General features: G+C 47.4%; 3 protein-coding genes across 3 annotated transcripts; 1 reads left to right on the forward strand and 2 right to left on the reverse strand.

The window, feature by feature from the left end:
- Positions 1-548: 548 nt before the first annotated feature.
- On the forward strand, positions 549-2,258 carry BO79DRAFT_263204 (uncharacterized protein; the record flags this gene model as incomplete). The annotated part of the gene is made up of 5 exons (XM_025686647.1): positions 549-586; positions 638-986; positions 1,050-1,304; positions 1,378-1,808; positions 1,916-2,258. 5 exons carry the CDS (start codon positions 549-551, stop codon positions 2,256-2,258), a joined length of 1,416 nt encoding a protein of 471 aa, XP_025540552.1.
- A 1,518-nt stretch (positions 2,259-3,776) lies between these two features.
- BO79DRAFT_263207 (ketoacyl-synt-domain-containing protein) lies at positions 3,777-11,294 on the reverse strand (the record flags this gene model as incomplete). Its single annotated transcript, XM_025686648.1, has 2 exons — positions 3,777-5,058; positions 5,116-11,294. 2 exons carry the CDS (start codon positions 11,292-11,294, stop codon positions 3,777-3,779), a joined length of 7,461 nt encoding a protein of 2,486 aa, XP_025540553.1.
- Positions 11,295-13,251: 1,957 nt separating this feature from the next.
- BO79DRAFT_145245 (FAD-dependent oxidoreductase) lies at positions 13,252-14,877 on the reverse strand (the record flags this gene model as incomplete). Its single annotated transcript, XM_025678420.1, has 4 exons — positions 13,252-13,737; positions 13,808-14,175; positions 14,250-14,529; positions 14,572-14,877. The coding sequence occupies 4 exons, from the start codon at positions 14,875-14,877 to the stop codon at positions 13,252-13,254; spliced, it is 1,440 nt and encodes a 479-aa protein (XP_025540554.1).
- Between the last annotated feature and the right edge of the window lie 901 nt (positions 14,878-15,778).

The raw sequence follows: 15,778 nt of genomic DNA on the forward strand, positions 1-15,778 counted from the left end.
AATTATAATATAAATCTTCTAATTATATCTAATCATTTCTAGTAGATATTAGTAACTATTAATTTTATATTATATAATATAAATAAATATATATAAAAATAGAAATAGAATAAATAATACCTGATATATATACAGTAATTTATAACTAAAACTCCCCAGGTTAGATTTTTTTAATCTTAACTAGTAATTATCAGATCTTTTAATAAAATTTAATTAAAATTTTATATAATACAAGATCTTGCCAGATTTACTACCTGGTAAGACAGTATATTTTTACAGCTTAATTTTTCTAATAATCAGTATTAGTAATAACCAGATCCTATACTGGTAAGAACCAAAAATACATACGACCTGGCGACCTGGGGACCTATACACCCGGGATTTAGCCCCGGCCCCACTTACAACACTACAAATTACAAATTATACAATACATTTAGCGGTAACCGGGTGTTTCATTACAGGGCGAAGCCACCATCTGAAATTCCAGCGACCTCATGTCATTCTCCCTAACCACTTTCTAATCCCTGCATCTACGAATCAACGATATCATGAATCTGTTCTACGACATCCTATTCCCAGAGGAGCGGTAAGAACCAGAAAGGGAATGAATCGGCAAATACGACGAAGATGACTGCAGGGCTGCTATCCAGGGGTCCCGAATCCCGAAAGCACACGAGGAGGAGGAGGTTCATCGACTATGTACCATTCGCGGCATACGCCATCATTATGGCTTCGCTCAAGAGCTTCGTGGAACCAAGCCAGAATTTACATGCGCTTTAAACGCCCGGGATATTACGAGCGGTATTGTTCCGACCATGTCATCGCCTGAGGAGGTGCCTTATTGTATTTGGCATCCGGATGTCCCACCCGAGGAGACTCTGCGGGCTTTGGTGCAGCGATACCCGGACATGCTTTCTCATGCGGCCCAAGCCTGTGCTATTGCGGGATACATCGATCTGTACACGGAACTCGAACCTCTTCCTGAGGTCTATATTGCCGAAGAGGCTGGCTACGCGAGCGCGCAGGGGGGCATCGATGGCAGTCAATAGATTTATAAGCATATTATGTCTCAGCCTGCAAAATTCGAGATTATGAATGACTATACCAGTACAGTCAACATTGATGCCCCTCGAGTCGCATCTCTGAATGGGGAGACTGCTGTATACGCGAGTCTTACTGCAAGACCGAAGTACTATGGCCCTCGAGATCTCATATGTGATGCCCCGCCTTGGAATGAATATTGTCGCGATCCCCTTTATTTCAATATCACAGAAGATTGGGGCATAGATGACCATAACAGAAAGGTCCCGGAGGCACCAGATGATTACATCTCACGGCTGTTTAACCCTCTCCCGACAGATCTCCCCTTCATCAAAGGATAAACTCATTTATGTTGCCGCATACAATGGAGAAATCGATCGTTACGCACGGCTTCGACGACTGCACATGCTTAAATATGAATGGGCCATGGTGGTGCACGGTAATTATCATTATCCGTTCTTTGCCAAATGGTGGACTACACAGATCCCCGAGCACCCGCAAGATAGACATGAGATCAATAGCAGGCGCGCGATCAACGCCCGCCGCATCATGTCCAATAATCTGTCCTGGCTCACTATCAATACTCCTGGGAAGCTATTGCCGGAACTCATTTGGTATTCAAATACCGCGGACTTGACGACCTATGAGAGGCTCGCTCACAAGAGACCAGATATGTTTGAAGAGTGTCTACGAGCCTGCATAATTGCAGGGTATACAAATACGTGGGATTATTTGCTGCGTGACGCACCTGAAATTTTCAATGAACAGTTCGCACACGATTCTAGCAAGACCGATCGAAGACCCTAATTTGTGGTGGCTGAGCAAACATGCAAGCCACCCGCTGTGGATAGAAGCCGCTGCATCCCCGAACAAGCAAATTCCAAACCTGCATCTCCGAAGCCGTGCCCGATGCTGCTGACAAGTTGGGGGTAGCGCACCCTAATAGTGACTGGTGGGGGGACTATGTCGTCGCGAAATCTCTTTACCACGCACACAATTCTCCGATTAGCTGTTTCCATGACCCCGTCCGCCCAGGAGCGTGTGAAGGTCCATATAATGGAATGGATTGTGGCATTGGTGAGGGTGTCGACCTTGCTTTCTTTCTCGGTGATGCCCTGTCGAAGGAGACCTGGAAGAGAGAAATCTTGGATGAGGGGTCCACAACCGCCTGTCTGCAGGAAGTGTGGGACTTGTTAGAGATGAAGCAAAAGGAATAGTCGCTATATCAGAAATGCATACTTCTAATGGCCATCAACTTAATACCGAATATACACATTTTCCACCCCCATTCTAAGCGCATAGCCGATGGAGTTATCGGTGAGTTGAAATATCCCAATCTTCTCCCAGGATAGATGGAGAAATTAGATGTTCATTGAACCTAGTGCAGCCGCCTAATGCGTGTAGCAGCTCCGTAGGTGGTGCTCCCTTTCTGGAGCCACGACGTCCCAACTCCATAGAATCCCAACCCAAATTCTAATTACAGGACAAACTGTCTCAAAGCCCGTATACAAGTAGATATTTGTGCCCTAATGCTATTGCGTACCTCAGGCCGGGCGACCTCAGGTCCCAGATTCCTATGTATTCTCCTGTTAACGCGTAGTACCTCCGTACAGGTCTTGACATAGGGATTGAGTCCAACGCTAGCTTTTGATCTGACTATCTGTACAGAACATGCCTAAATTATTATCTAGGGTCCACATTTTCTTTCTCCACCATGTTAAACATACTGTTGAGACATTCACTGTAGCCAGGCATCACCTGATCCACCTGAATTGATAACGAGCAGCGATTTCAGTTATGTGATGCTTACTTATTCCGTTTCCACTTTTGCCCCGCGCTTATCGTGCGTTGTAGTGCTGCCATCCCCCATGGGCTCTTATAGATAATGCTGGGTACACCACAAGTTCATTCCGCTGCCCTCAGGTTTCCCAACGGATAGAGCCTAGGAAAGATTTCGCATACGCAGAGAAGCTTGAGACTAGCTATGTGAGGACACGGTGACAGATCCGTTTGAACCCCTAAACTCGAAAAGAAGTGTTCTCCAGGCGTCTCACATAGTTTCTGAAAGCTTGGTAAGGGCATAAATGATACCCCTCTATTACAACAGCCAATGGGGAAACGACGTACCATGGCTTAGGATGAAACATTCAGAGCGCCAAAACGATGTGTACCTTGCCGACTTTAGTTACTCAGATTTGCACATTGATGTGCTCGATGTCTTGCCACACTAATCAAGTGTACACCCACATGCCGTTTCTTACGAGGCGTGCGAATGCTGGTTGGGCGAAGCAAGTATTGACGGGAGGAAAGGAGATAGCCAAGTACTATCGGTCGACCTTTATGGTGATACTGTACGAGTGTTAAATAGCGCGAAATACCTTGTCCCTCAACGGATTTCAGTGGCAGGCTTTTGCAGTGAAACAAAATTAGTAATCGAATATCCAAATAATGTAGTATAAATCAGTACATTCGGCAGGCTTTTTGATATCTGTACGTTTACTGAGGCTATGAACTTGGAACAATCGTATTAGTCTCTTAGATTTGTGTACGCCAATTTCATCGGCCACATACAATTAGCCGTTCAGGGATTTGAAGAGAGAAACTAACAAATCAAACAAGGAACAGAAAGGGAAAACGTATAGAAAGGAAGAGAAAAAAACAAGGACGTTGACCAGGGCACGGAGTCCCATGTAATGTTCAGACCATTCCCGTTTTTCCCGTAGGGGCTCGGGAAGTTATTCACCTATAACAGGGGAAATTGCCAAAGCTTGATTACAGATCTCTGCAATTGACACATCTCCAAGGATCCTCAATACAGGGATGTCAGATTCTAGCTCCTGCAGAAACCATGTCCTGATGTGCACTGCCATTAGTGAGTCTATTCCCAAAGACACAGGGGAGGCTAGTGGATCAATAGTTGTAACGGGCCTTTGGAGCATGTGTGCAAGCCGCAGTTGGAGCCCCTCCAGTGTAATCTCCTCCGCATCTTTCTTCCGTTCTGATCTTGATAATTGGGCACGAACCGAAGTATCACGCCCGACTTGTCCTGTATTCTGGTGGCTTCCTTTCCCCGGCACAATCAGGTGGGAGAATCGAGGCTTCGAGTACCATTCAGGCCGAGTGTGTTCTGGTGCTGAATCCTCAATTCTTCTTAGCCCTGTAATAACCTCACACGAGTGTCTAGATTCACTATGCTTGCTACGCCCTATTGATTCGGCGAAAATAGGGTAGATCTCAGACTCTGGAATCACCTCAATATTCAGCCTCTCGATTTGTGACTGAACCTGACGTCCTGATCGAGCAAAGTATCCAATGCCGCCAACAGCTGATAGAGCGACCACCGAAGCCACCAGACCCCTTTTTCTGCGCTCATTCGCAAGTGCATGAAGGAATACATTCGCTGCTGCATAGTTTGCCTGTCCTGGGTTACCGATGATGCCGATTGCAGAGGAAACAAGTACAAAGAAGTCAATCGTATCTTCTTGAAATATTCGGTCCAGATAGATTGCTCCTTGGGCTTTTGGTGCAAACACCTTTTGGTATTCGTCGAACGTCATATTCGACCACAAGCTGTCCGACATCACCATTGCGCCGTGGAGAACACCCCCTATAGCAGGCATGGATTTAGACAACTCTGTATGCATGCATCTGACTGCCTGAAGATCCGTCACATCTAGCGAATATGTCTTTATGGTGCATTGTAATCGTTCAAGGTCGTTGGTAAGCTCTGGAGTGACCGTCGGCTGCCGACTGCATAGAACAAAATACCTTGCTCCGTCTTCGGCCATGCGCCGACAGAGAAGATGGCCGAGATCCCCACTCAAACCAACAAAAACGTAGGTCTTCCTGGGGTCGTACAACGAAACAGTACACTGGATAGGCTGAACCAGAACCGAAACAGAACAATGAAGTGTCCAGTCAACAATTTGCTTTTTAAAAGACGATTTTTCTAGGTGAGAAAGGGGAACAGCATCTATTTTGAATGCACCCAAAGCAGAACTGTCGTTCTCATTGCACCTTTGGATCTCTTCCCTAAGAAATGTAGACATCTGAGCTCTTGAACCAGTCTGTGACGTACTTTCTACCTGAAAGAACCACGAAAAGTCCACCTGCCTGGTATTGGTGGGGAGACACGATCGAAGGCGTGTAGTTAAGACAGAGTTTGATCCCTTCTCAGACAAGTCAAGGAAGAGGTCTAGGTTACGTGGGAGGCGTGAAGTCAGTTTTCGGCATGTGGTCAGTGGTGTGATGACAATAGTGTCCGAGGCTTGTTCCCCTCCTGATCGCGTTGTTGTGAACAGGACCTGAAGACCATTTTCTTCGGCCCTTTTTCGAATGATAGATATGGCCTGCAGGTCTGGATCATGGAAGCATATGCAACCCCCGGGACACAGCATTTCCATACCTTGTCGAGATATCAAACGAACAAGTAGCATGCTCAAAAGATCGTTCCATTCGGAAGCCGGGTATTCGCAAGCAAATAGAAGCTCTTCTGGTACATCGACTATGGTTGCTGCCTGATCTACGAATGCAATGCAAGCCTTATTGTCGACCAGTCTAATCCCAACACAAAGGTATAGGTATGATGCATACACCTTCACTGCGGGGTGCATTGATCGCAGAACACGGATCCGGACATTCCCCGAAACGGGATCCACTGTTTTAATATCCTTCTCCTTCAGTCGCCTCTTGGAATCAAGTTGAAGCCGGCGACCATGAATGTCTGGATAATGCCGCTCAATGATAATTTCCCGATTAGCAGAATTAAATCTGTTATTGGCACATTGATCTGGGACTAGACGAGGTATCATCACACTGTCATTGTGAAGCACTAGCTCGGATTCATCTGATAAAATCAGGTTCGTAGCCCTGTTCAAAAGGTGCTTTGTGAAGATGAACTGAAGAAATAGTACGAGAACATTTTGAGATTCTTGGTTGGAGCCAGTGGGACAGTCTAAGGTGACCATATGTAATCTCCGTTTTGAGAGCTCCATATCCACACTTCGGGCGATTCCGGTCATCATCTTCGAGAACGGGCTAGACCCATCGGTGATGTACAGAATATCGCTATACTCATTGAGAAATCTTTGGAGCAGCAGGAGCTTTGGAGCCGTAAAGTTTTCAAGAAGAGGCCCATCTAAGTCTCCCATATAGAGCACCATCGTCTCCGTTTTGCTGCCCCCTTTTTGCTCCCCAGCATACAACAGTTCTAGCGACCCAACCACGGTGACCTTCACCAAAGATGGGGCAAGAGACCCTATTATATGATCGAGCAGTCGTTTTGTGCGCAGCGTTCTACCGCCCACGATTAAAATACCTTGGAGTGTTCGGCAGACGTCAAGTTGGAACTTCAGCGGTTGCCGCAGTATGTCAATCTCAATACTCGTGGCTTGGGTGACAATCACAGAGTGTGTATGGCTGCGGATATCTTGAGTGTCAAACATGATTCTGTCAATTCCAGAGAATCCATTCTCTTGCAGCAAACGGTCCCATTCCGCCGGACCTATGGTTGGCCCATCCTGACGGCCCTCGTCAAAACCAAGCCACCAACCTGGTAAGGTCCCGAAGGTGGTAAAGTGATGCAGACGCTTTGTTGTCACCTCCCCAAACACTAGATAGCCTCCAGGTGCGAGTAAACGACGAACATTACGGATGGTGTTAGAGAGGCTCTTTGTAGCATGGAAGACGTTGGCAGCAATAATAAGGTGGAACGACTCTTCTTCGTAGTTTTGCATTTCAACGTCCTTTTCAATATCGAGCACCTTAAATTCCATCTTGTCTCCATACTGAGCAAAGGCTGACTGAGCGCTCTCGAAGAAGGCCGAGGATATATCGGTGTATGTATACGACACGCACGCATTATATACTGTGTCCAAGACCGGTCCTGTGGTTCCTCCTGTTCCAGCCCCAATCTCGAGGATTCTTGACTGTGGAAATTTGTGGCATATAGGCTTCACAAGTTTGGAAAATGCGCTATTTAAACCTTCCAAGGTAACTGCGTCGCGGTAGAAGCGGGAGAGCAAATCGTTCTTCATCACAACACTAAGCGCATCCACTTCCCCTCGCATTATAGGAACCAGTGATTGGCCAGCCGCGAGAAGGATCTGGAGATCCACTGTGTGCACGAATCCCTGCAAAAGGGGTTCTATTTGCTCAAAAGAATCATGCTTCCACTCTGGCCTGTACGATGGAGTATCTGCGCTGAGGCCAGTTTCGACAACTCTACCAGCAAATTCAAAAAGAAGCTTTTTATGCCACGGCATTGTGTCCACCTGATCAGGGGAAATATTATTTCTGAGACTTCTCAGAAACCAGTATGCCAGTCTCTCCATGACATCCATAAGTTCGAGTCTCTCCTGCTCCCTTCGGCCTTCCCTCGGAAAGGGCTGGATGAGAGAGCCACTCATGGTGTCTTCCCGCCAAGTCTCCTGCCAAAACATGATTTTGTCTTGGTCTGCACTTCGGTGGGAGAGGGGGGCCAGTGTGACATCCTCCATATGTAACAACACTCTTCCTGTGCTCTCATGATAGAGACCAACATCTGCATGTATGGACGCAGAAGATGAATCTGTGATGTTGGCATTGATTCTTAAGCTCTCGCCGGAGCATGCATGTTGCTTCAGGAATTGGAAATTCGCATGGATCCTACCAATGCTTCGCGGCAAAAACGGGGACCAAAATGCGGACAGAGCAGATGGTGAATATGCAGAAATTGTGGTCTGGAAGCACGCATCAAGTATTGTTGTATGGAGAAGGGAAGACGAAGTCGGTGCGATTATCGAGGCTGAAGCATAAGGCATATCGCGGGAGGCAGAGGCAAGGCATCGGAACAAATCCGCATACTCGAGACCGACTAAACGTAAATTACTGTATACTGATTCAATACCAACATCCGCCATTGATGATGGGGTGATCATGGCGCCCGGCTCATCAGATTGGTCCAACCACGAATGGCCAATTATGACAGACAATTCGCAGCTGAAAACCTTTTTGGCAGGAAATCCTGTCCGGATGGCGGCTGTATGACAGGAGAATGAAATGACGAAAATAGTTCCCCTTGGGCTATCATCTTCATCGTGAACCACATCAAAAGCAGAAACTAACTCAACTCCAGCTGAGTCCTCCTCGAGGCGTACTGCATGATGAATGATCGCGTTTCGTATCTCAACTGATCCCACTTCTCGATTTTTGAATTCGACTGTGACAGCCTCCAGCGCCGCCGAAACATAGGCTGCAGCAGGAAGAACAACCTCTCCCTGAAATCGATGACCTTTAAGCCAAGGCATCTCACTGAGGTGGATGATATTGCGGAAGACCTTGCCATCGTCGAACATAGTCGGGACGATCACACCGAGCAGATCATGTGGGGGATTTGAACGAGTGCGATGCTGTTCCGACAAGCGAGACTCATGCCAGTAAATTTTTTCATGATCCCAACTGTAAGGGGGGAGCGCCTTGAGTACCTTGGTCTGGGGCTTATCTGAGAAGGCCTCTAGGTACCCAACGAAGTCGACTGCAGATGAACCGCAGTGCTCCCATACGCACCCAAGTGCTCCGGAAAAGCATTGTATATCATCTGTATCTCTTTTCAAAAGACTCGTGTAAGGAACAGATCTTCTGTGGAGTTTATCGATTGTTTCTAGAACCGGCCCTTTCAACGTGTGATGGGGCCCGACTTCAAGAACAATACCGGGGCGGCCTCGCTCAATCAGCGCTGACTCTATAGCCTGCTTGAACTGGACGGGTTTGACGAGATTTTCCGCCCAGTATGTCGAATGCAGGGAATCAATGTCCGATCCCATTGGCTTTCCAGTAACAGTAGAAACCCAAAGACAGCGTGGGCGACATGGTGAGTAGGCTAGATTGCTGTCGTGTAGGCTATCAAGGTACGGCTGGACACCGTTTTCCATGTGGCTAGAGTGGTAAGCAATGTCCACGGTCAATTTCTTGGCAGCAATGTTGGCCGCCGTAGCGACTGAGATTAGTAAGTCTATTGCCATTGTATCACCGGAAACGGTGACACTCTCCTGAGAATTATATGCTGCAATACAGACGTGACTGCTCAGGGACAACCCTTCGATTATCTCAAAGACTGCGGCAGGGCTGAGCTTAATGGCAGCCATTGCCCCGTCCTTCTCGGTGCTCGTACCATGAAGACCGCGATAAAAGGAAATCCTGATAGCATCATCCCGCGAAATACAGCCAGCCGCATACGCAGCCGCAATCTCGCCAGATGAATGTCCGATTATGGTGTCGAACTCGATGCCTGCATGGCGGAGGAGGGCCAGGAGTCCCAGCTGGATAGCTGTGCAGAGTGGCTGCAAAATGGCTGCACTTTTCAAGCCCACTGAATTCCTATCCTTGGCTCCGATAAGCTCGTCGATCAATGTCCACTTAGGAGGGTCACGAAGCGCACGCAGTACCTCATCCAGTGCATCGATCGTTTCTCTGAAGACCATGCAATTGTGGACCAAGATCCTCGCCATCCCAACCCAATGTGCCCCCTGTCCTGTAAATATCCCCCATATGGACGTTTTTATTGCCTGTGACGAAGAGACACCTCCTTTATCCCCCGCGGCTTCAGTTGTGGTCCAAGAGGCCATTTGCTTTATCAGCTCAGTTCGTGAGCCACCGGGAAAGCTGGTTAAGAATGGGAGTGTTGTTCTCCGTTGAAGTGTATATGTCAGGTCATTCAAGTTTATTTCGTCCATCGATTGTATGTAACCATGCAGGCTTTGCACATTAGCTCTCAAAGAGGACGGAGAGGCTGCAGACACGACTAAAGGCCCGGCAGGTGCTGAATAAACACGACTTGCGCTGCGGTCAGATGCCGACTCCAGGATGACATGGGCATTAGTGCCCCCGAATCCGAAGCTGTTCACGGAGGCTCGACGAATTGACAGATGCTGATGGTTGGGCCAGCTTTCGAGTTGGGTGGGAACCTTGAGAAGTTTATAGAATGGTGCAACTCGGGGATTGAGGGTAGTCAGATGGAGGTTTGGGGGGATTGCGGCATTTTGTAAAGACAAAGAGGCTTTTAGGAGCCCTGCAAGCCCAGCACAGCCTTCAAGATGACCAATAATGGTTTTGATAGATCCAACACGTAAGGGGTTCTCACGGGGTCGCCCTCGAATAAGGCTATTGAAAATTGCTTCTGCCTCGATGGGATCACCCGCCGGCGTGCCTGTCCCGTGCGCCTCGAAATATTGGCATTGATCTGATTCCCTGGAAAGGTCCAATCCGGCTTTTACATATGTAGACTTTATCAGGGACTCTTGCGACTTGGAACTGGGGACAGTGATGCCCCTCGTGTGGCCATCGTGGTTGACTCCTGTCTCCCGCACCACGCATTCCACGTGGTCACCATCAGCGGTCGCATTCCGGTCCAGCTTCAAAAGAACAGCGGAGAACCCTTCCCCCCTTCCGTATCCATCGGCATCAGCTGCCCACATCTTGCTTCGCCCATGAGGGGATAACATGTTCATATTGGATTCGCTTATGAAGGCCTCTTGGCGCAGGATTAAGTTCGCACCTGCCACAATTGCCATTCTAGACTCCCCATTGCGGAGGCTTTGCATGGCTTGGTGAATAGCAACAAGGCTGGATGAGCAGGCTGTGTCAATTGTCATGGATGGACCTTTCAAATCGAAAAAGTGGGAGATGCGATTGGAAAGTATGCTGCGTGCTGTTCCTGTTGCTGAATGCTGGGGTATAGTATCCATATCAGCTTGTTGAATATCCGCATAATCACTCCACATACAGGCCACAAAGACGCCAGTATCAGTTCCCCTAATGTCATCGATCGAGTAGCCAGCGCTCTCAATAGCTTCATATACTACCTCAAGCATGATTCGTTGTTGAGGATCCATTGACGTTGCTTCAGCGGGGCTTATGCCAAAGAATTCGGCATCGAAGACACCCGGGTCTTGTTCAAGCAAATAACAATCCTTCACATTCGTGGTACCGTGATGAAGGCTGTCTGGGTGGTAAAACCCTCTTGTGTCAAACCTTTCCCGTGGAATTGGCTTCAACAGATCCTTTGGCGACTTCAGTAGGTTCCATAAAGCTGAAGGCGAATTTATGCCACCAGGAAACCGACACGAGCTCCCAATCACCGTCCCTTTCTCATGTAATATGTGAGGGCATAACCTTGGCGTTATTGTCGGCCCTCGGGTGTGATTAGCATTTGATAATTTGCGGGTACTCACGCCATAGACTAACTTTTGACCGGAGATTTTCCCGGTCCGCAGCATTCTCAGTCCGTCTAATATCCCAACGAGTCCGTCTTTTCTGTGGACGAGGATGGGATGCGGTTGGATCTTGGAATTTGCCAGCATAGTCTCCACTGCCTGACACCACCTAATAGCAAATTCATGGTCTGCCGGTCGAGCGTCTAGGCTCCAGTAGCGAGGCAATTCACTTGGCGTTCCCGAGATGGTAGAACATACGACCATACTGTATTCGATGTCTTTATTGACGATTTGGTGATCTGGAATTGGATTGACAGCAACATATTGCCCTCCACCGGTTCCCATTGCATCACGGCATAAATCAAAAGAGCCCTCCTCCGAGATACAATCCAGGACGTAATGCAGGTTACCTGCAGTGTACTCGGATATTTCAGCCGCACATTGTGAGCTGTGCCTGTCGAAAGCTTTTGCGGCGCCACGTGAGTGAACTAGGGAGAAATTATGAGGGGAGCATACTGTAAGCGGTATGCACCCGGATCTAGCCATTGTTAATATCGGTGGAACTCATACCAATCGCCTGGCTGATGATAAGCATTTGCGGGTTTACTACTCACAACTTGAGAAATTGGATCGCCATGGATCCGGTAGTAGTGCTGCCCCCATAAACTAACACGTAGGGGCTGGAGTCACGTCGCTGCTGGGGCCAGGGCAAGTTCAGAGTTTGATATAATGCCAGACCAGCAGTCATCGACCCCACTGGAATTGCTGCTGCTGCCTCCATTGGCATATGAGTGGGAATTTTGATGAGGTATTCCGGTGGAATTGTAATAAATTCCGCAAAGGCCCCATGAGTTGGCACCATCGAGATAGGCTCCGGCATAATACCACAGACCGCAGTTCCGACTTGCAATGTATGGGTTGCGGATATTCCGAGAGCGTACACCCTTCCAGCAAACTCAATACCCGGTGTAGACCCGCCTATAGGGCTGTAATCAATTATTTTTGCGTCAAATGGATTAAGCCCTACGAAATCAATTTTGACAAGGACGCAGCCATTCTTGAGGTCTGGTACCGGCACATCGTCCCGTACGGCCAAGTTTCCCGTATTCTCTATGACAAGTGCCCTTTGCACACGCGGGTTATTGAATGCCTCAACGTCGGTCATTGTTTGAGGTGCTTTCTCGTTTTGCTAGTCAGGGTAGATAACAAAGTGCTCGGATGAATAGGCATAGTAGAGGAAACCTAACCGAAGTTCAAAGTGGATTGTGAGGGGTTTTCACTCATTCTGGGGGACCATGCCCAGTGAATCTCGGGGCCAGAAACAGGCTTTTCCAAAGAGAATGTCTGCTGCCAATTCTGCGCTGTTGCACATGCTTACGCATGCAGATGCCCCTCATTTGTGCACCTGCTGTTTCATAATCCCAATTATATGCCTCATATGATGTGCCCGGAAGCAGCCGCCTACCTCATATTACCCGACTTTGCGACGTGCATCTGGTGAAAGAAGATCCACACTCATTTGCATGTATGTGTTTGTGAGCCCCTCGCCGCGTTCGATGAATGTGAGTGTGCCAATGAGACATGTTGGAACGTCTACCCGTTTTTGAAGCTAGGAAAGGGCAGAGAGTTGTATGTGTTGTGTTCCTATCTAGGGGTTGCGCAGCGAGGCGCGTAGAAGTAGGGGTTGTTTGGTATGTAGGGGTCACGGGACCGAGGCTACTAGTATTACTGCTTCAACGAGACATTTCCGTCTCATAAGTCGGCAGATACACTCAGCTGTCATGACAAGTCAGTATTATCTTGCCAAGCCGTTCGTCATGATAGACTTCATCTATACCTCGTACAATTATTTATTTCCATTTTTTTCTCTACTGTAATCAAGCGTCTCATATGAAGATCTTACACAATCTACCCTCACATGTGAACAACAAAGACACGTGTCCTACAAATTTGTCCCACTGAGTACATGTCTAATGAACATTTCAGAGACGAATGTTAAATGCCAGTGTATCATGAGATCTCAATAATAGTAGGACAACATGAAAATGAGTGTGAATACCAAGAGCACTGGAACTGCAAGTAGGAGGTTAAGTGCATTGGTCCTTTCCTTCTTAGATTGCCGGGTCCCCATATATCCCAGGCTACGATTGCTTGAACGCCCCGACCTTGCCCCGTTACAGGGAGAAACTGTGAGCGACGGTCCCGCGGCAACAATTTCACTCATTGCTTGCCACATGAATTTTTGACGAAGCGGTAGTAGAAGCTGCCCTATAAGCAACTGTACGAGGGAACCGGATGATCTTTGACGAGTGCAGCGACCTGATAGCTTTAGCAGGATCTTCACTCGATCTTTCCGCTGATCTTCATAGGCAAGAAAGCAATTTTCTATCTGGGTTTCATCAAGTTGTACTACGCCTTTCTTCTCCATTTCATCCTTGAGGAGATTTGTGAGAACGATAGCGTCCTCAATGCCGCAACCGCCTCCAAGTCCTGCATCTGGGGTCATCTTTAGGTAGTTAATATTAGCTCAAAAGTCCAAAGCCTTCGGCGGACCAGTAAAGGTGGGAAAACCATACCTTGTGTGCAGAATCCCCGACTAGTACAATACGACCAGAGCTCCAATGCTCCATGATTCCCTCCTGTAGGGGAACCAAGGTTGCCTGGATTCTCGCATGCCAGAGTTCGCCAAATAGGAGGGTTTCTGTAACTGCAGATGACATAAGAGATGCTGCAGTTGTGTCAATATCTTGTGAATTATACCTAACCTTTGTTGGCCAGGGATACTCTTGGTCTGTTCGAATGGAGACCCCCCAGCATATTTTATCACATAGTGGGTAGGCTAGTATCGTGAACCCTTTATTATGGCACACATGCGGCTCATACGGCTTCAAATCAGGCAACGGAGATGAAACGCCAACAAGGCATTTGTATGACATCCGGAACGCTGCGTTATATTGCAAAGGATGCAATGTTAGCTGACGAAATCACATTTGAATTCATCCTGTGAGTATGACTGACCCTTCTTTTCAGTGATAGTAATTGTACCCAGTGAACGAGTATTTGCATGATTCCAAAGGTATTCCCTGCAAGTACTGTAAACACCGTCCGCTCCAATGATAATATCTCCTTTTTCTCTGCTGCCGTCTGTTAAGACAACTTCGACCCCATCCTGTGTGTGTTGCATTGACGCGACGCGTTTTCCCGTCATCACACGAGACTGATTCGGAAGGGTTGTGTAAAGAACATCTAGCACCGCTCTGCGATCAAGTGAAAGTGTTGGATATCCGAAACTGAATCCCTGTTAACTCATCTTCCTTATATGCAATTCAATTCTGGAGACTTTCCTTCTCTCAAGGTAGCTGGACAATTTTGTTTGGACAATAAGCTTTCCATTTGGGCCCCTTCGATTCTCACATCGTAGCGGTTGCGAGACTTCCCGGAACTTGTCAAGACACCCGAATTGGTCCAGTATACGTGTGATATGTGGCCATAGTATAAATGCTGCTCCCGCGTGAGGTACAGCCTGATTATTCTTTTCCAGCACAATGTAATCAATACCGGCGCATTCCAGAGCGTGGGCCATCGATAGTCCAGTAATACCAGATCCGACGATTATTGCCCGAAAGGATCTCTCGGAATGTTCCATGGCTTTCTTGAAGAACAGTGTCAGGCCTGCAATTATCTAGCTTTCGTGTACCAATAGACTGTTTGTCATATATAAAACAAAGTCATTGGAGTGGGAGAGATGCTTGTTTGGTTGGGGTGGGGGTGAGAACCCGGTAACATCTCGCGCCACAGTTGACTACAAGTATACTGGTTATATATTTTTCTCCGTCGGGTAGCTTAGACACCACCGGAGAACATCCACGATGAACTAAGCGAAATACACACAGACAGAGTACCGCATTCTCCAAATGTAGTTAGAAAGGTTGCAGAACGCCAGCAGCGACATAATTATTGACTAAGATAGATACATGACTATATAAGTGGATTTAATTGGGCAAAGTAATTATACTGTCCAAACTACCTTCCCAATCGGGTTACCCATATACCCCTTACACCCTGTACGTCCCGAGATCTACAGCTTTATGAATTACTGGTCTCAAAGTGAACGATTCCTGCTGCATATATTACTGCTTCCTGAAACTGATAACAGCAAAGTATTAGGTAAGTCCCTATCCTTTTTTGGTCGCGTGCGTCAGGGTTAGAACTTCAACTAGGATGCGCCGGGCTATATTAGGGAAGGGTGGTCGAGCAATGTAATTTGATGTGTGTGGGATGCATCTGACCTTACCTAGTACAGTCCTTTTGGGCATCGAGAACCAATAGTGGTGTTAGAAAGGCCACCTTACTCAACAGGTGTAGTGCAAAAGTCCACATATATGTCACTAAAAACTTAGAATACAATTTCGGAGATATCTTGTATTGTTTGTACGCTGTTCCTACTAAGGCAGGTCTGTAGATACATTTCCAAAGTTTCCTATGGAAAAATGCAATTCGGGCATCCACTTTCCGAACAGTGGAGTCGCTCAAAGGGTTAAGCAGAG

The sequence above is a fragment of the Aspergillus costaricaensis genome (genome assembly GCF_003184835.1).
Source record: "Aspergillus costaricaensis CBS 115574 unplaced genomic scaffold BO79scaffold_12, whole genome shotgun sequence".
Lineage (NCBI taxonomy): Eukaryota > Fungi > Ascomycota > Eurotiomycetes > Eurotiales > Aspergillaceae > Aspergillus > Aspergillus costaricensis.